Source organism: Heteronotia binoei, chromosome 12 (genome assembly GCF_032191835.1).
Source record: "Heteronotia binoei isolate CCM8104 ecotype False Entrance Well chromosome 12, APGP_CSIRO_Hbin_v1, whole genome shotgun sequence".
In the NCBI taxonomy this organism is placed as follows: domain Eukaryota; kingdom Metazoa; phylum Chordata; class Lepidosauria; order Squamata; family Gekkonidae; genus Heteronotia; species Heteronotia binoei.
In genome coordinates this window covers 61,063,518-61,084,153 of record NC_083234.1, presented here as the reverse complement: position 1 = coordinate 61,084,153, position 20,636 = coordinate 61,063,518, and the positions used below count along the sequence as shown (strand labels likewise).

Below are 20,636 nucleotides of genomic sequence, written 5' to 3'. Positions count from 1 at the left end.
TTGCCTCTCGGGGTGGCTGGGCTAGCCTTTCAGCCAACCAATCCCTTTTGGAAGGGCAACAGGCTTGCTGAGAAGCAACAGCAGAGCTGGAAATACCACATGACACATTTCTGACACTCTCTCACTCTCTCAATTATATATATATATATATTTAGACACAGGATTTCAGCCCTGAAATGAAACACTTGTTGGAATGAGCTGGGGACTCTGAGCCATCTTTTAGCAAGCAATATAGCAGTAATTGGGTTGTCAAAGCTATCAGTCAAGACAAAGCAGCAATAACTTGTGTGCTAAAGGAACCCAGGGGAGACGGAGAGAGACCAGCAAAGAGCAGTTAGAATGCAATCAATACAGAGAGTGCAGCAAAACACTATTATGATTGGGGGCAGCAAGAGAGCTGTTTTTATAGGGATCCTTAGCCGTGGGCCGGAAACTGGGAGCAAATTGGGTTTCTGCTCTGGAGCAGGCAGGTCATGGCTCAGCGGCAGTGCCCACTTGGCATACAGCAGAGGTGGCCGAGCCTGCTTAACATAAGAGCCCCATAGAATAAATGACAGATATTTGAGAGCTGCAAGATATGAACATCAGATGTTTGAGGGCTGTGAAGAAGGAAGGAAGGAAGCTTTAACTTTAAATGCATTCTCCAAGCTGCTGGCTGGCTTGGAGAAGTGATTTAAAGAGAAATCTCTACCCCAAGCTGGCTTATGGGGCTGGGGGAGGCCTTCAAGAGCCACACATTATGTGTGAAAGATCCACATGTGGCTCCTGAGCTGCAGTTTGACCACCTCTGGGATACAGAAAGACACAGGTTAATTCCCTGCCACTTCCAGCAAGAAAGGTCTTCGGTAGTGGGGAAACCCTTTCCTTACCCAAGAAAGTAAGGAAACTGGGCAAAGGCTGACCAGTGACCCAACCCAACAAGCTCACTTTATGATCCCATATTATGCTGCTAGTCCAATTTACGGACACAAGGTCAGTTTTTACTTGTGCCGGACATATTTCCCTTGCTGTGGTCAACAGCGACGGCCCTGGAGGGCTGCGCTGGGTACAACGATGGTGGCTGCACAGCCCAGGGCTTTACACTAGCTCCCATGGTGGTGGCCATGCAGCACAGGAACTGCACTGGGTCCAACAGCAGCGTAGCCCAGGGCCCTGCACTGGGCCTGGTGGTCAGTGCACAACCTGGGAGCTGCCCTGGGTATTCCGCCACCAAAACTGTTGTTGTTCATGCAATCCATGAGCCGTGCTGGGCCTGGCAGTAGCAGTGCAAACCAGGGAGACCCTAGAGGCTTTGCCAAAGAGTTCAGGGGGTCATACTGGCCACAGCAGCAGCAGCTCCATAACCCAGGACTCTGCACTGGCCTTGATGTGGTAGTGCAGCTTAGGGTGAGCCCAAGAGCTCCACTGGGCCTGGCAGCAATGCTGAACATCCCAGGGCTTCTCACTGGACCTAACAGCAGCAGCCGGAGAGCCCAGGGGCCATGCTGGGCTTAGTGAAAGAGTGGGGGGAGGGAGATGGGATTTCTCCTCCTCTTGAGTTTTGTGGGCCCCCACTTGTCATACCTTAAATACACCTTCTCCATTGAAAGTAAGACAGTGGAAAGAAGGAGTATCCCTTCCCCTCCCCTTTACCCAACCCTTCACCATCCACATGCCAGATTTCAGACTGTAAACCCTTAGTGTCAAATGACTCTCTTGCAGTGTTTAGCACCATGCACATGGACCGTCTCTGATTAAATCTCTCTCTCTCTCTCTCTCGGCTTGGCTTCGCGAACGAAGATTTAAGAAGGGTGCAATAGTCCACGTTTGCTGCAGGCTCGCTGGTGGCTGACAAGACCAATGTGGGACAGGCAGGTCCGGCCACAGCGGCTGCAGGGAAAAGTCTGATTTAGGGTTGGTCCTGTAGCAGTGCGATTCTTCCTCAATCTCCTTTTGTCCTCAAGACCAGCTATGCGTGTGTTCTCAAAGGAAGAGACAGCCTGGTGGATGGTGTGCCTCCATGCTTTGCGATCTGAGGCTAGGTCAGACCACTGGTGATGGTTGATGTGACAGGTGCTAAGGGATTTCTTCAAGGAGTCCTTGTACCTCTTCTTTGGTGCCCCTCTATTTCGATGGCCGGTGGAGAGTTCGCCATACAGGGCAATCTTGGGAAGGCGGTGGTTTTCCATCCTAGAAATATGCCCTGCCCAGCGCAGCTGCGTCTTCAACAGCAGTGCCTCGATGCTGGTAACCTCTGCCCGCTTGAGGACTTCAGTGTTGGTCACAAAGTCACTCCAGTGGATGTTGAGGATGGTGCGAAGGCAGCGCTGATGAAAGCGCTCAAGGAGTCGCAGGTGATGACGGTATAAAACCCACGATTCGGAGCCATAGATGAGGGTTGTCATCACAACTGCTTTGTAAACATTGATCTTTGTGCCTTTTTTCAGATGCTTGTTGCTCCACACTCTTTTGTGCAGTCGGCCAAATGCACGGTTTGCCTTTGCCAGCCTGTTGTCAATCTCCTTGTCGATCTTGGCATCTGAGGAGATGATGCACCCCAGGTAGCTGAACTGCTGGACTGTCTTCAGAACTGATTCACCCACAGTGATGCAGGGAGGGTGATAATCTTCCTGGGGTGCAGGCTGGTGGAGAACTTCTGTCTTCTTCAGACTAACTTCTAGGCCGAATAGCTTGGCAGCCTCTGCAAAGCAGGACGTCATATGCTGCAGAGCTGATACCGAGTGGGAGACGAGTGCAGCATCATCAGCAAACAGTAGCTCTCGGATGAGTTTTTCCATTGTCTTGGAGTGGGCCTTTAGTCGCCTCAGGTTGAACAGGCTGCCATCGGTGCGATAGCGGATGTAGACACCATCGTCCTCATCTAGATCTACTGCGGCTCTTTGAAGCATCATGCTAAAGAAGATCGTAAAGAGAGTTGGCGCGAGAACGCAGCCTTGCTTTACACCTGTGCCTATTGGGAAGGGCTCCGAGAGGTCATCATCCAGCTACACGAAGACCAGCGAGGCCAAGTCAGACACTGCAACGACCTCTCTGATTAAATAAATTGCACAATTCTGTACAAATACACAGTAGCAGTCCTGGGTACCAAATTCAGTCAAGTTTCTAGTCCCTATGACTTGGAAGTGCGTTTAGTAAATTCAAGCCAAATGAAGAGGGCTGATTACAATTTCTGTTGGCCAGGAAGGAAGGGCTCCTTAGTTCTTTGCCCTACCTCATGACTCGGAGGTAGAATTTAGCAAAATAAGAATATGCAGATGCTGAAATGTACATAAAGCAGTCTTGTTCTGCAGTGGAAGATTTAGCAGGCTCCTTCCAAATCCACTAGTGAGGACAGAAAAGGTCAGTGTGGTGGTGGGGGGGCATACTTTAGCCTCATTTCTTTAGTAGGACACCAGATGCACACAGATTGTGTTAATACTGATATTTTGGGTCTTCCCTGCCTGCTGCCAGCAGCTCAGCTTTCTCCCTCAGGGTATTACCTGGTTACTCGCACGGTGACTTGCAGTATGCCACTAATCAAGTGCGAAGCCAATTTTCAGTGTTGTCAGGAGATCGTTTGCCGCAGCAAGCCTCAAGGGAAGAAAGAGGAGCGTCCCTCCAGGTTTGCCGTATTTTAAGAAAGGCAGTGAGAAGGTCTCATACCATCCCGATTATTGGTGTGAGCACAAAGACACTCCAGGAAGGAGAATGGAGGGACTCCAATTAGGGACAGCCCAAGATCCTGTCTGTCATTCTTTTTTAATATTTGCTGATATTTTCTGTCAACCATTTCCGTCCAGTCCAGCTTTTTGATGTGCTCAACGACAGCGGCAGGCAGAGACGAGCCTTTAGAAATCTCTAATAGTCAGAGGCCTTGCTAGGAGAATCGGGGTATTACAAACATGTCTCCAACTTAAACTGTGAAATTAAGGAGATTCTCTACTAGGGATGCCAGCCTCCAGGCAGGGCCGGCCCTCCCGCTAGGCAAACTAGGCGGTTGCCTAGGGCACCGAAAGGCGGGGGCAGCAAACTGGGTTCTCACCCCCCCCCTCCAGTGCCCCAGGCAAGTGCTTAGCTTGCCCCCCTCCCCGCTGCTGCTGCCGCTAGCTCCCTCCAAGCCACCACCACCCACCCACCCCGCCCCCAGTGCGCCACTTGCCTGTCCGCCATGGCACTTGTCCTTCCCTTCCCTCCCTGCCCGCCCCCCATCACCGCCACCGCACTTTTCCTTCCCTTCCCGCCCCCCCATCGCAGCCGCACTTTTCCTTCTCTTCCCACCCCCCATCGCCACCGCCGCCCCCCATCGCAGCCGCACTTTTCCTTCCCTTCCCTCCCTTTCTTCTCCACTCCCCCCCATCGCAGCCACACTTTTCCTTCCCTTCCCTCCCTTTCTGCCCTACCCCGCCCCTCCCAGTCACCACTGCCACCGCACCTTTCCTTCCCTCAGGGCTGTCCCTAGCCCTTCTAGCTAGCCCCGCACTTACTCACGAGTAGGTGGCAGCCGCAGGGCTACTTGTGAGTAGGCAGCAGGCCCAGTGACTGCTGCCTAGGGCGCCAGAAGGGCTAGGGCCGGCCCTGACTACAGAGATCAGTTCCCCTGGAGAAAATGTTTTGAAGGGCAGACTGTATGGCATGGTGCCCCACTGAGGTCTCTGTCCTCCCCAGGCACCCCTTCAAATCTCCAGGTGTTTTCTAACCTGCAGTTGGCAACTCTTCCTCCCAGTGGTCAGGGGAGACCTGGTGACCCTAACTATCACCACTAAATTCAGTCCCCAAAAGAAGATGGTCTTTATTTATCTTCTGATGCTAACAAGGGTGGAATTAAATGTACAACTTGAGAAAGGGACTTCCAACATATCTCAGGGCCACCACAAACGAGGCCCTGTCTCATATAACTCCCCACCAGCCTTCTAATGATTGTGGAATGTTCCCCATAAGGAGCAGAATTTGGTGATTGCCTGACTAAACTGATACTCTGTAAATTTGGACAAAGGGAAACATATCTCAGGACCACCATAAACAAGACCCTGTCTCATATAACTCCCCAACAGCCTTCTAATGATTGTGGAATGCTCCCCATAAGGAGCAGGATTTGGTGGTCACCCAACTAAACTGATACTCTGTAAATTTGGACAACGTGAAGCACTTCACACAAAGCCACATTAACCTGTGGACTTCATTGCCAAAATATTTTGTGGCATTAAAGACGATCTGACAAATTCACAGAGGAGAGATCCATCAATGGCTATGAGCCTTGATGGATAAATAAAACCTCCATGTTCAAAGGCCGCTTATCCAATACCAGCTCCTGATGGGCAAACAGAGAACTCTCCCTGAGGGCTTCCTGTAAGCACTGATGCCAAGAGCCCCCTCTCAGTCCCAACTCAACCCTGCCCCTGCTGCCAAAGCTGAGGAAGCAGTGGCCCAGATTCACCCCTGTGAGGAAGGCCGGGAGAGGGAGGTGGCTGGGTCCCATGCTGAGGCAGAACATGGAGAGGGTGTAAACTGATGCCAGATGCCTTGTTATTCTGTATTGTTTTAATATTTTACTGGATTCGTTTAAATCAGAGCTTTTTTTTTTTTTTTTTAAGTGGGAACACAATTCTGGCTGGCCCAGTGACAAGGGTGTGGCCTAATATGCAAATGACTTCCTGCTAGGCTTTTTCTACAAAATACTTTCTGGAGGGGACAGCATTTTGGAATAAAACGAAGGAACTTAATATCCAATGTAATTTCTTTTCAGGATGCAAAACACGGAACATCATATATCTGGCCGTTTGCAAATGTGGGATGCGATATACAGGCATGTCCACACGTGCAGTAATTACACGGGTGTTAGAACATCGGGCCAGAATTTCCAGGGGTGTGAAAATGCCCCAATGAAAGATCATTGCATCAGCATGGGGCATAGCCCAGAGGCCATGAGATTCTGTGTAATTTATGTACCCTATATAAAAATAAAAAATACGAACAAGAGGATGTGAAAAAGATTTTATTACAGATGGAGGCGAAATTTATATTTAGATTTAAAACATATGAACCATATGGTTTTAACAATGAGATAGAATATACAGCTTTTATCTAAATTTCATTGGCTACACCTGGTAAGCAGCAGCTAATATCCCTTTAAAACTAAGGTGGGGTAGCTCCTTGATGAAAATGAGAAACTTAACGCTGTGATTAGAGAACAGGGGTAAGCCTTTGTTATAATTATTGTTTTGATATGTTTAAGTGTAACTTGTATATTTTTCTGTTTAAACCCTGGTTGGTAATTATTATTATCATTGTAGTTCCTGAACAATTGAGCCGTTAAAACTGAAGAAGGAATTGAAACGTCATCAAAATCTAGAGAGACGTCTTTTTAAGAAAGCGGCTGCGTTGAAGCTACGTTCTTTGGGAGCACCCACCTTGTGAATTTCAGTTGGACTATTTCCAGGTTTGGACATATTTATTTATTTGGGGACGGGGGTTTTTTGGCCCCCTTGGGGTTTCTGTTACTTTAAAAGGCCTTAGCACTGCTGGCCTCTATCAATATTGTATTGTTTACTATGTGTTATACACAGTCCTTGTAATATATTTTTGCAAACTGTAAGACAGTGTATTACTTGGTGGCTTTGATCAGAAAGCTGAAAATAAGGCTGGAAGTAGGGCTGCCAGCCCTGAGGTGGGAAATACCAGGAGGTTTTGGGAGTGAAGCCCAGGGAGGGTGGAGTTTGGGGAGAGGAAGGACCCCAGCAGGATATAATACCATAGAGTCCAGCCTCCAAAGCAGCCATTTTCTCCAGAGAAACAGATCTTGGCCTACTGGACATCAATTATAATAGCAGGAGATCTCCAGGGGCTGCCTGGAGGTTGGCAACCCTGGCAGGAATCCAGGCAGAGGTTGGGAGGGGCATGTCCAGAAAACAAAGGTCCAGCTCAGACTTGGGGAAGGCCAGAAGGGGAGAGGTTACAAAGCAGCAAGGCAAAAGAACAGGGCAGAGGGGGAAGGTAAAGAGGCAGGCAGGAAAGGCTTCCTTTTCTTTTTAGTCTCCCAGATGGAGCAGGTGGAAAGAGGTTGGAGATAGGCCAGGTAGGGGGGTGGGGCCAGGGAATCCCATAAAAGAGAAGGCAGCACACCTGGCTAGAAAGGAAGCAACAGGCTGAGCTCAGACCAGGGAGGGAGAAAGAGTGCAGAGAGCTGATCTGGGGGAACCAAGAGGACCCAGGTGCTATAACTCCCTCTCCCTCCTAATTCTGAGGCTGGTGGGCCAGTTGCCTGCTTTGCCGTGGGACAGCAGATGGTAGGGAAACTGTCTTGGGTGGGAAGCATCACAATAAGACTTAGGACAGGATGTTCCTCCTCTAGATGAAGCCTTGATCCAACCTAACAAGACTGGGGGGTGTCTTCCTATTCATTTTAAATATTTTTCTTATTCCTCACTTTTGTGACTTCTGCTTCCACCAAGGTAAGGTAATGGAGGGATTTCATAGAATCATAGACTTTCCCTTCTTCATTTCACAGCCACCTATGAAACAGGTGATTCTGGCCCAAGTTTTTACAGTGGCATTGATGCCTGAGCAGGGACTTGAACCCAGGTTTCTTTACTGATGCCAACCAGGGCTTTTTTTTGAGCAGGAACACAAAAGAACGCAGTTTTGGCTGGCTTGGCCTCAGGGGTTGTGGCCTAATATGCAAATGAGTCCCTGCTGGGCTTCTTCTTAAAAAAACCCATGTGAAACAATGGTGAGATCAGGGGTGTGGTGTAATATGCAAATGAGTTCCTGCTGAGCTTTTCCTACCAAAAAAAGCCCTGATGCCAAAGCCCTCTTTACTACGCCACCCTGATACATTGAAAAGGAAGGGAGAAAATACACCCAACTTGCTGCATTGCTCACGCTACAAACATCCCAGCCCTTCATCAAGGCAGATATTTATGTCCCCAGCTCCCTCTGCTTCTGGAAACTCAAAACCTATTGCTGTCATCTTGCTATGCACATAGGTATTTTACAGACCTTCGACAACCACTTCAGCCTCTTCTCAAATGTCTGATTGAACGGCTCAGGGGGATGATTCAGAACTGCCAGATTTTAAGAACTCAGCACTTAAAGGATACGATTGGGGTTTTGAAAGACCACTTGCAGCAGAGAACGAGACTACTCATCCCTTCTCCCATGGCTTCATCCTCACTTAATTGCCTCTTCTCTCCTAACTTTGCATGGCCATAACTTTTTCTTCAGGTTTTAATCTCAATCCATAGCTACAGGTGCTTTTTCAAAATTAGCCGGAAGTTGCAGGTTGAATATGAACACTGAAGGCTGATGGCTATTATCTATCAGTCACACTCCACCTGTCTAGATTGCAGAGGCTAAAGCTTAGGAGTTTGAACATAGCGGAGTAGATAGAAGTTGGGGCAGTAGGAGGATTTCTCCTGGCCACCCAGCTGCAAAGACCCATGGCAGACTATGAGGACAGGCAGTATGCTTTTTCCAGAACTGGTATCCCTTAGAGGGAAAATCCAAGCACTTATCAATTTCTGCCTTGAGTCTCAGCAAGAGATGTGGATTACAAATGGTGTAAACAATTCCAAATGCAGAATTACCTTGCAACACTGCTAAAGCATACCACGCCGTCATGGCCGCCCACCACGTAGATGGAGCCATTGAGGGAAACCACTCCACCGCCACTCCGATGCCTTGAGACAGATCCAAGCACTTTCCATTCGTGGTCCAGGGGATTGTAACACTCCACACCACTGACGTTGCTGCCATGGCTCAGCCCTCCAACTACCAAACAGGAGAAGAGGGGGGAAGATCAGAGCAATTCGATCCAATGACAATTGGGACATTCCTTCTCAAAAGGGCAGGAGGAAGGGGTGGTGTGCACATGCCATTAGGGCAGAATGAGAATGGCTGAATGCAGCCTTGGCATGTAATATGAATAGCAGAACTTTGCATTTTTCCAGGTTCTGCCACTAGTCCTTGATCTGTCCCCCCGCACTGCACTACTGTGATCTGTTTCCCCATTTAATTTGGCTGTGTGGAAAAAGAAGTGCAAGAAGTTTCTTTCTAGCAGAACTAGGCCGTTTATTATTACATTTTTATCCTGTCTGTCCTAGAAGCAGGCCTGTAGCCACGGGGGGGGGGGGGCTTTGGGGGCCCGCCTCCTGACTTCCAGGACCCCCACCTCTCTCAAGGGGCCCTCCAGGGTGCAGCTTGCTTTTTTTTCTTTGTCTTTTTGCTATGGCTGTGCAACTGAACATCAGCAACAGGGGAGGGATTCTCCATCCATTCTGCACAATTTGATTGACAGAAGGCACAGTTTTCTTCCCACCTATGATTGTAGATCATACACTGATATCTTTCTGCATTCTTGCTAACAGGGCCGGCCCTGTCACTAGGCAAACTAGGCAATTGCCAAGGGCACTGATCTTCTGGGGGCGCCAAACTGGGCGCTCCCGTGTGATTCTGTGATGTTATCAGTGCAGGACGGGGGGGGGGGCAGAATTTAGCCTTGCCTAGGGTGCCAAACACTCTAGGGCCTGCCCGCTCATCTCTGTGATCCTAGTCCTGCTGCGTTGTTCGCTGGATGTCTCGTGCCTTTTGATTATATTGTTTTACACCACATAATCCACCTTGAGAATCAGCAAGAAAGGCCAGCTACAAGTCAATAAAACAAATAATGATCGCTTCATTAACAGATAGGCTTCCCAATCTCCCGCTGGGGGCAGAAATTCCCCTGATTTTGGGGCCTCCAATTCACTGGCACAGGATTGGCTGACAGGAGGAGCCCCACTCCTGAAGAGCTGCAATGGTGCCTGATTTGCCTGGCACAATGACATCACTTGGAAGTGACATAATTGCTCTGGGCACATCACACAGGGAACACTCTAGCAATTTGGTATACAACTCTATGGCACCATAGAAATGAAGCCCTGAAGCATACTTTCACTTTCTTTTGGGAAGCATCTCAGGGAATAAATGGAGTTCTCCAACATTGCTTTCCAGCATCTCACAAGCTCTATTATTTGCAAAGGAAATGGTGCTGCAGACACAGAAAGATTTAAATTCTCCGTAAGTTTAAATGCAGGTTGCTGAGCTGGCTCTGGAGTATAATTAAATGCAGTCTACATTTATAGATTATTTTAAAGGCTGAACAGGAATGAAAATGATGCACTTTAAGGGTTATAGACAGGGTCTGAAAATTAAAGAAAAATGAAAGCACGAAATTGCACAGCAAGCAGTAGCCTTCTGCCATACACACAAAGTGTGTGTGGTTCAATGACATCACCTGGAAGTGATGACATCACACCGATGCTGTCACATGCAGATACTCTAGTTTTGGGGCAAAACTCTCTATGGTTTCAGCCTGATTTTACCATAGAATTTTGCCCAAAAAATAGAGTATTGCCATGTGATGTCAGCGGTGCAATGATGTTATTTCCAGGTGGCTTTATTGTGCTGTGTTTGGGGGCATTTGCAGGCGAGGTTCCCCCCACCAACCAGCTGGTGCCTGCAAAAGTGGGGGAAACCCCACCCAGATTGGGGGGGCTGGCAACACTAGATCACTAAGGGAATGCCAAATGAAACAAAAAAAAGTCTTTACCCACTGGCTGAAGATGGCAACAGGAGGGGACGAACAAATCTCCATGGGGAGAGAGTTCCAGAGCTTTGGTGCCATGACTGAGAAGGCCCTGTTCCGGGTTACCTCCCACCAAACCTTAGAGGGTGGGGGCACCCAAAGCAGGGCCTCTGAAGATTACTATAGTTGTCAGGTGGGTCCATAAGGGAGTAGGTGATCCTTCAGGTATGTTGGTCCCAAACTATATAGGGCTTTGATGCCAGAGGTCTGCACTGCTACAAACCCAGGAGGTTGTGTCTAAAATGGGGAGCAGACAATGTACTGTATCCCTTTCATTTCCCTCATGAAAGTTTCAAGATCACTGTGTTGCCCTACTGGAGGATACTGTGTCATGGAGCTCACAGAGGCCAAAGGGTGGTGGGAACCTTCTGCCAATCTACTGCATGCTCAGTGAAAATATTACCTGGAAGAGATTAAATGCTTTCTGTTGTCCCATTTTGGACTGAGAGGACAAGATAGAGGAGGAAGAGAAAGCAGGGGAAAGTCTGGATCTTTTTTTTCTTCTTGGGGTTTTTCTCGTAGATCCTCACAAGAACCAAGAACAAATGGTGTGGTCCTTTGGGCCTGCAAGGATCCTTCCCAGAGAATCTCTGTAGTCTGAAGATCAATTCTAATTCTGGGGGAACTCCAGCCCCTACCTGGAGAGCGGCAACCCTAGATGAGGCCCGGGTCTAGGCAGAAGCAGATCTTTCAGCTGCAGGACCAAATCTAGCATTCCTTGCTACATGGAGCCAGCAATCCTATTTCCATTTTTGTGTGTGTGTGTGCACACGCGCTTGTGTGTTCTTGTGTGCCTGGAACTTCTGGAGACCCCTATTGGGGCCTGAACATTTTTCAGAGAGATGGCTTGCTTATCTGCCTCTCTGCGTCCCAGCTCTGGTATTCCTTTGGAAGTCTCCCTTTCAAGTACTTGCCAGGGTCAGCCCTGCTTAGCTTCCGAGTTCTGGCAAGATCGGGCTTGCCTGGGCTCCCCAGGTCAGGGCAAGCTGTCCTATTCCTAATGCTGGTGGGAGGGCCTCCTGGACAATGAGTGGAGGGGAATCCATCCTGTCCTCCTAACCATCTGAAACTTCTAGAACTTCCTTGACAAGCCTGAGCATGTGTGTGTATTTTGGGGGTCTATAAATTATTATTAACATCAGAAACACAACTAAAAATAAGTAGAATGTACTTATTAAAATAACTTTCCTTAAGCAACTGGCTTTCCTTACGCTACCTTTTGGCCTCTACAAGCTCCGTGACAAAGTATCCACCTGTAGGGCAACCCGGTGATCTTGAAACTTTCATGAGGGAAAGCTTGGGTGGGCACAGCTGGGTGGGTCAGATCTGTGGAGTTTTGAACACCAGCATTTTTATTGGGGGGTGGGAACCCACTGCCACTAGCTTCTTTAGTAGGGTTGCCAGTTCTGTGTAGGGAAATACCTGAACATTTTGGGGATGGAGCCTGGGGAGAACAGAGTTTGGGGAGGACAAGGACCTCAGCGGGGTACAATGCCACTGAGTCCACCCTCCGAAGCAGCCATTTTCTCCAGGGGGAATGATCTCTGTAATAGTAGGAGCTCTCTGGGCCCCACCTTAGGGTTGCCAATCACCATTTGGGGGCAGTGGATCCCCCAGTTTGGAGACCCTCCCTCCGCTTCAGGATTATCAGAAAGCGTTATTCCTTATGGTGACTGATTTCCATGGGGTATAATGGAGAATTGATCCATGAGTATCTGGGGCTCAGGGGGGCTGTTTTGGGAGGTTGGGGCACCAAGTTTTCAGCATAGCATCTGGTGCCACATCTCAAAACACCCCCCAAGTTTCAAACAGATTGGACCAGAAGGTCCAATTCTATGAGCCCCCAAAAGAAGGTGCCCCTATCTTTCATTATTTCCAAATGGAGGGAAGGCATTTAAAAGGTGAGTGGTCCCTTTAAATGTAATGGCCAGAACTTCCTTTGGAGTTTAATCGAGTTTCTCACACCCTTGTCCTGGCTCCACCTTCAAAGTCTCCTGGCTCCACCCCCAAAGTCCCCAGATATTTCTCGAGTCGGATGGCAACCCTACCCCACCTGAAGGTTAGCAACCCTATCCAGGTCAGAAAATTTCCCTCCCCACTCCCACTCTAAACAGAAGTTCTCAGGCTTGAAATGTAAAGGTCATAGTTTAAAGGCTTTTTAAAAAGACATTCTCAAGAAGAGCTAAATCCAAAGCAGAGTTCCAGGTGGGATATGCTTCCAGTGGACCCGCCCAGGCCTAAGGTGGTGAACTCCTGCTTGGGAAACCCCTGGAGGTTGGAGGCACTCTCCAGGAAAGACAGAGCTTAGGGAAGGGAGAGGACTCTGAAGAGTTGTGGTGCCATATAGAATCTAGGGTTGCCAATCCCCAGGTGGGGGCAGGGGATCCCATGGTTTGGAGGCCTCAGAAAGTGGAGCGGGGGAGAAAGGAAATATCTGCTGGGTATTCCATTATTCCCTATGGAGACCGATTTCGATAGGGAAATATAATGAATATAATGGATATGATAATGATCCATTATATTGATCCATGGGTATCTGGGCTCTGGGGGGGTTGTTCTTTGAGGTAGAAGCACCAATTTTTCAGCAACATATCTGCTGCCTCTCCTCAAAACTCCCTCCATGTTTCAAAAGGAATGGAACAGGGGGTCCAATTCTATGAGCCCCAAAAGAAGGTGCCCCTATCCTTCATTAATTCCAGTGAAGGGAAGGCATTTAAAATGTGTGCGGTCCCTTTAAATGTGATGGCCAGAACTCCCTTTGGAATTCAGTTATGCTTGTCACAACCTTGCTTTTGGCTCCACTCCAATGTCTCCTGGCTCCACCCCCGAAGTCCCCAGATATTTCTTGAATTGGACTTGGCAACCCTAATAGAATCCGACCCTGAAAGCAGCCCTTTCCTTCCAGGAGACTGTGCCGTCTGGAGATCACCTGAAATTCCAGAAGAACACCCTGCAGCATATGCCTTTTAAGCAACAGCAATGTTATAAATTTTGATTGGCATCTACAGATGGACATGAGTAAATCTTTCTTTTTCCCAGACAATTTTGCCACCCCCCTACACACCCTTCCAGGAAGAACGCACCCTCTTCTCTGAGCTGACCGGAGCACAGTGTGTGATGGACATTTAGATGTGACAAACAGCTACACATGATCTTAGGAAAGTTACCAGAAAGCCTTGTAATGTGCGTCCATTGAGCTTATTTTTAGAAAGCCATACCAATATCCTGTAAAACACAGAGAACAAGCTCTCCTTACACCATGATTCCCATGTTCCAAATTTTTTCTTTCCTTTTAAAAATTATAGCTCTAGCGATGCAATGAAAATAGGAGGAGGAGGAGAGTTGGTTTTATACCCTGCTCTTAACTACCCAAAGGAGTCTTGGAGCGGCTTCCTCTTCCCACAACAGACGCACTTGTGAGGAAGGTGGAGCTATGACTGGCCCAAGGTCACCCAGCTGGCTGCATGTGGAGGAGGTGTGGGGAATCAAAGTAGGGTTGCCAGGTCTGTGTTGGAAAATATCTGGAGACTTTGGGGGGGGGGGTAGATCTGGGAGAGGGTGGGGTTTGGGGAGGGGACTCAACATGGTGCCATAATGTCCATCCTTCAAAGCAGCTGCTTTCTCCAGGGGAGCTGATCTCTGCCAGCTGGAGATCAGCTGTAACCTGGGTTATAACCTGATTTTTTCAGGAATGGTTAAAAATATCCTTGTCTATTTTACGGAGAGGAAGGAACCTACATTCATTGTTGGTGGTTTTGTCCAATAGTCTTTAAGTTTTGGAAACATATTGCACAACAAATAACTTATATTACTAGACATATAATTCCTTTTATGATACAATCAATATTGCTGAATGTTTGGCCTGACTTAGATATTCCTGACATACAAAAAGATTTAATTGAAACATCATTACTGGTAGCCAAAAAAGTAATTGCCTCTCATTGGAAGGTCTCTCAGCTGTCTGAAGTAAAAGAGCGGTATAACTGTTTGTGGGACTACATAGTCTTTATAAAATAGCGGATGTTAAGAGGTTAAATGAGTATCTTGTGTCTGAGTCAAACTTCCTGAATAAGCGATACCCAGTATTGGAAAAACTTTTAAAGAATGAAGATTCCCTATATTTATTTTGTAATCATTGTTATCTCAAATTTATTTTGTTAATGTACCTAATAAGAGTTGTATAAGATAATGAAGAAATCTGTATCTTAGTCATTTTAACTCTGTTGTTGTTGATGTTTCATTGATGTGTTGTCATTAAAATTAATTTAAAAATTAAAAATCCTTTTCTGTTTGTATAGAAACACAACATTTCCAGTATTAATTCACAAGAGTTTGTGTTTCTCCTAGGCTCACCAAGCAAATTATAGATCCATTTCTTTAGTGAATCTTGTCACTCCGTCTGCATTTTGACAACCGCAAATCCTTTTATTAGCGCTTCCTTCGACGGTTCAAGAATCACTGCTTCTTCCACAACAAAGATAATCTGATCTTCACTATTATGAAAAGATTTAAGGCAAGTAAAAACACTCAAGGGAGGCTCTCTCATCTATAAAGTGAAGCAATACAATCAATGGATCATACTGCAAGCTAAGTCTGAAGAAATAACCCTTAATATTTGAGAGGCAATCATATCCCTGCCTCAAATGGGAAGGAAATGTGCAGAATATTTCCACTCGTTAATGCTCCTTGTTTGGAACTCTGTAGTGTATTGCGTTTCACTAGGATTCTAAAAAGAAAACACCTGCATGCAGGGCCAGTGTGTGGGAGTAGGCCAGGTAGGCAGTCACCTAGGGCACCACCTGACCTACAGGGGTGCCACTGGGTGCCCCCTACCCAGCACGCCTGTCATTCCCTGACATGTGCAAGGGAAAGAAGGCTCTGAGCAGGGCAGGCACAGCTCCTCTGCTTTTGCCTGCCCGAGTCTGCATGGCTGGCAGGGGCAGGGTGGGGATTCTTGCCTGGAGTGGCAGAATCCCTAGCACCGGCCCTGCCTATGTGGCATTTTCTCAAGGGGAAAAAAGTATAATTAAAAAAGCAATCACATTCTGAATCTTAGATCAGGTCTTAACAGTCAGTTTGGTGTTAGCCAGTTTGGTGTAGTGGTTAAGAGTGGCGGACTCTAATCTGGAGAATCAGGTTTGTTTCCTCCACATGCAGCCAGATGGGCTGACCTTGGGTCAGTCACAGTTCTCTCAAGAGCAATTTTCAAAAGAGCTCTCATTTCCACCTACCTCACAGGGTGTCTATTGTGGGGACAGGAAGGGGGGAAGGTTATAGCCACTCTGAGACTCTAAGTGAAGGGTGGGGTATAAATCCAACCCTTCTTAATACAGAAACTTCCCCACCCCGACCCTGCTCCAAGCAATTAAAGACATCTTAACACAAAGGTTGTGATCACATGAAAGATTTGGTCTGCCCTAGCCTCCCCTCTGGATTAAACAGGCGCAATCACATGCACAAATCTGCCCCCTATGTCTCGCCCATCCTTACTTCATTGTAAGATGAGCTGGGACCAGATTAAACAGCCACTGGGAACTTTCCACCAGTAGATCTCTGAATGTGCGTGCCTCACAGGCATAGGAGCAGTCTGAATGCGCCTCTTGTGTGTGTGCAGCCCTTGCCTCTCCCAGTAGCAGAGCGGGGGCTGTGCGATTGCCGCAGTGCGCATCAAAGAACACCAGCTTTTTCAAAGCCAGGAGACGGACACAGCAAATCCCCAGTGTGATCGCACCCAAAGATTCAATAGTGGTGTGTGGGTACTCAAGAGAGTTCTTTTCTCTTCTTCAAATTCACATGCAACAAGGTATCCCAGGAAGAGTGTTTGCAAGTTGCATTGGGGTCCTAATTGTTATAAGAGCTACCATAGTCAGGCTGGACTGGGGAGAGGAATTCAGCTCCTTGACAAGCCCTGCATCATCAGCTAGTCACACCTTCCTGGGGTAGCTTACCTCGCAAGGATGTTGTGAAGGAAAAAAGGAGAGGAAAAAAAGGTGCGCCTCCCTGAGCTCCTGGCAGGTACAATGGGATAAAATTTGGGGTTGGAGTCTTCACTAAATGTTGGGAAAGCACTGTAAGCCAGCAGACTGGATTCCTAGGATCCAATCCATCATAATAGATAAGACAATTGTTTTTGATTGCCCCAAAAGGTCGGATCAGAACCAACGGGTTGAAATTATACCCAAAGAGTTTGCAGCTAAACATTAGGAAGAAATTCAATTCCTCAGTGGAGCAGGCTTCCTCAGGAGGTGGTGGACTCTCCTTCTTTGGGGGATTTTAAGCAGAGGCTAGATGACCATCTGACAGCCATGCTGATTCTGTTAATTAGACAGATCACAGGAAGGAGGGCAGGAAAGGTTGCCCCACTGATGGATCTCCTGATGGCACCTGAACCGATTCCCACGAGCCTTATGCCGCTCTCATGCTCCTCTTCTCTGCGGGTTTCTGTCAGATTTCACACTATCTGCCCCGGGGCTGCAACTAGCTTTGCCTTTTTCACGAAGCAAACAGAAACTGGTTTTTAGAGGATCTTGTTTTCTGCGCGAAAGAAGTGGAGCAAGTTGTAGCCCCGGGGCAGATAGTGTGAAATCCAACAGAAGCCCCACTGAGAAGAGGAGAGTGAGAGTGGCATAAGGCTAGTGGGAAATTGGTCCTGGTTTTTTGGGCCACTGTGTGACACAGAGGGTTGGACTGGATGGACCATTGGCCTGATCCAGTATGGCTTTCTCTTATGTTCATCGGTGCTTAGTTCTCGTGGCCGTTTCTTACACTCACAGGGAAATGTTGATTGCCACTTTTTCTCCAGGTCAGTTTGGCCAGGGATCCTGGAGGTTTTTGCCATCTTCTGGGCATGGAGCAAGGGTCACTGGGGATGTGTGTGTTGCGGGGAGGGAGGTATTTGTGAATTTCCTGCACTGTGCAGGGGGTTGGACTAGATGACCCTGGAAATCCCTTCCAACTCTATGATTCTTTGACTCTACAAAGTGTTCTGCTGGAGGTAACTCAGCACCTCTACCTAGTTTTCGAGCTGTCTGCATGTAAAAGCAAGTACTCTACCAGTAGGGTTGTCAAGTCCAATTTAAGAAATATCTGGGGACTTTGGGGGTGGAGCCAGGAGTCTTTGGGGGTGGAGCCAGGGGACATTGGGGGCGGAGCCGAGAGCAAGGGTGTGACAAGCATAATTGAACTTCAAGGGAGTTCTGGCCATCACATTTAAAGGGACTGCGCAAATTTTTAAATGCCTTCCTTCCATAGGAAATAATGAAGGATAGGGGCACCTTCTTTTGGGGCTCATAGAATTGGACCCCCTGGTCCAATCTTTTTGAAACTTGGACAGTATTTTGGAGAGAGGCACCAGATGCTACGCTGCAAATTTGGTGCCTCTATCTCAAAAAACAGCCCCCCCAGAGCCCCCGATACCCGTGGATCAATTCCCCACCATTCCCTATGGGAATCGTTCATGGAGGTGCATGATGGCTCTGGGGGCGGGGCCTCCCCCGCCGGCCAGCTGGCTGGGGGAGAGGGGAAGCCTGTAAAACCGGGGGATCCCCCTCTGGGACCTGGGGATTGGAAAGCCTATCTACCAGCAAGCTGCAGTACAGATCCTTCCCAAATGAAAACCGTTTGTTATGGCAGCATTAAAACTAGAGATTTTCAATTTTGCCAAGTCGGAAAGGCCACCAGGGCTGTCATTATACTTAAAGGTGTTACAGTGAAATGTGGGATTCCTTAAGCCTGGTGCTAAAGGACACAGAGAGCCAAAAAACAACTTATCCCTCTCTTTGCCAGCCCCAGCTTCCCAAAGGCAACTTTTTCACCCAAACAAAACCAGCAGGAAAAACAATGTACTTACTAGCATAAAGCAGCTGTGCCTGAGGGTCACTTTTGGAAGCCGCTTGTGGGGTTCTCTGGCTGAACAGCTTCCTCTTCGGTTTAATCAGTTCTCTACAGGGGCACAAAATATAATAGTCATAGCCGTCTCTCTCATACACACACCCCACATCCCCACCCCTGGTAAATCCGCAAAAGCTGCTGCTCTATCCTGGGGGGATTAAGATTCTGATTTTGAAAACATCAGAGCTGACAAAACAAATGCCGGGCACAAGCCTGGCCAATTTAAGAGACCTTTTAATAAAGGAAGCCACCTGATCCTTCCTGACCCTATGAAAGATGCAAGGATATTTTTAATAGATTCCGACAGCATCCAAAGCAAGAAGGGGATGAGCGAGAGGAAAGCCGAAGGCCTCTTCCCCTCTTCGAAGGAAGAGAAGAATGTGCCACCGAATCACAAGTAACTCATGGCAACCCCGACCATGGGGTGTTCAAGGCAGGTGAGGAGCAGAGGTGGTTTTGCCATTGCTTTCCTCTGCACAGCAACCCCCGACTTCCTTGGTGGTCTCCCATTCAAGTACAGACTACAGTCGACCCCTGCTTAGCTCTCAAGCCCTGATGAGTTTGAGACAAACCAAAGGAAAGTTAAGATTTTTTTTTTAAGTAGCAGGTTATCTGGAAATATTGATTCTTGACTGCTTAATGGATTGACATTCGTAAGACAAAGAAAATATGCACATACAAACACCATGCTGGCATCTCAAACATCCCTTTAAGGGCTTTAACCCCTTCCTCAGTTTGAGATCTAATGGGTTTAGGTACTCACCCTCTTTCTTCATAGATACCCATCTTCACACACCAGTGATGCTCCTGACCCAGTGCAGAAAAAGACCGACCTGTCATTTGGAGGCCAAGCCACAGGCTTATATGCAAACTCAGAAGCCAAAAATAGGAATGCCGGGCATAGCTCCAAGCCCCAGGAGGGGGTGGATAGGGCCCAGCCATGTGCCTGTGAAATTCCGCTCAAGCCATTGTTCCAGCCGAAGGCTACCAGTCTTGCTGAGCCTAACAAGACACCCGATATCCTTTGGGACAGTTGTTTATTTCAGCTCAGGACTTGGTAGCCAGCTTGAGATAGAGAGGCTCAAGACCAACCACATGGAGCTACCCACCCACCCCGGTCACATGTAATATGAGCAACTGAAGCTGCTTTATCCCAAGACAGATGAAGTGGGTGGTTTGGTATTATCTGTTCTGGGGCTTTTTTTGTAGAAAAAGCCCAACAGGAACTCATTTGCATATTAGGTCACACCCCCTGACATCACCATTGTTTCACACAGGACTTTTTTGTCGACAAAACCAGTAGGAACTCATTTTCATATTAGGCCATACCCCCTGACATCACCGTTGTTTCACACAGGACTTTTTTGTAGACAAAGCCCAGCAGGAACTCATTTGCATATTAGGCCACACACCCCTGACATCACCGTTGTTTCACACAGGAGAAAAAGCCCAGCAGGAACTTATTTGCATATTAGACCACACACCCCGATGTCAAGCCAGCCAGAGCTGTGTTCCTGTTCAAAAAAAGCCCTGATCTGTTCTGGTTGGTAGGATGGCTTTTCCAGGAATCTTTTCCAGCCCTGCTAGTTAAGAAACTTTTTTTTTTTTAAAGTTGGAGACACTAAGGATTGAACCTAGAACCTTCTGAGCGCAAGGCAAGTGCTCTGTCAGGGGGCTACAGCCACCATGCCTTGGTTGCTGTTTATGTGTAATGGCAAGTCAGTGCTGTATACAGCATCTTCAATGTACGCTGGCACTTTAGAGAGCCTCAAGACAGAAGTGGCAGGTGTATTCAGCAGTAAGAGACAGTGTTATGCAGTGGTTAGAGTGTCAGATCAGACCTAAAAAACCGAAAGATGAATTTTAAAATAACTGGCGAGTCTGCTATGATTGTTATAATTTCTGTAGTTATACTTTTGAATCATTTAATATTATATGATATATAATCATAATAATATTATATGATAATTAAAACATGATAGTTTTAATAGGAGATATTAAGGACATGGTTTGTTTTAAAAAAGACCTGAGACCACCCTGAGGTTTTCAGCCTCCAGGTGGGGCCTGGAGATCTCCCACTTTGACAACTGATCTCCAGCTGGAAGAGATCAGCTGCCCTGGAGAAAATGGCTGCTTTGAAGGGTGA

General features: G+C 47.6%; 1 protein-coding gene across 1 annotated transcript in view; it reads right to left on the bottom strand.

The window, feature by feature from the left end:
• The window catches only part of LOC132580238 (kelch-like protein 20), a 28,109-nt gene extending 8,772 nt beyond the window's left edge, over positions 1-19,337 (bottom strand). Inside the window, exons 1-3 of the mRNA XM_060250944.1 lie at positions 19,254-19,337; positions 18,450-18,541; positions 8,562-8,745 (exon numbers count right to left, since the gene is read on the bottom strand). Coding sequence (XP_060106927.1) covers positions 8,562-8,745; positions 18,450-18,541; positions 19,254-19,330 — 353 coding nt within the window. The 5' untranslated portion in view covers positions 19,331-19,337. The remainder of the gene's footprint in view (positions 1-8,561; positions 8,746-18,449; positions 18,542-19,253) is intronic.
• Between the last annotated feature and the right edge of the window lie 1,299 nt (positions 19,338-20,636).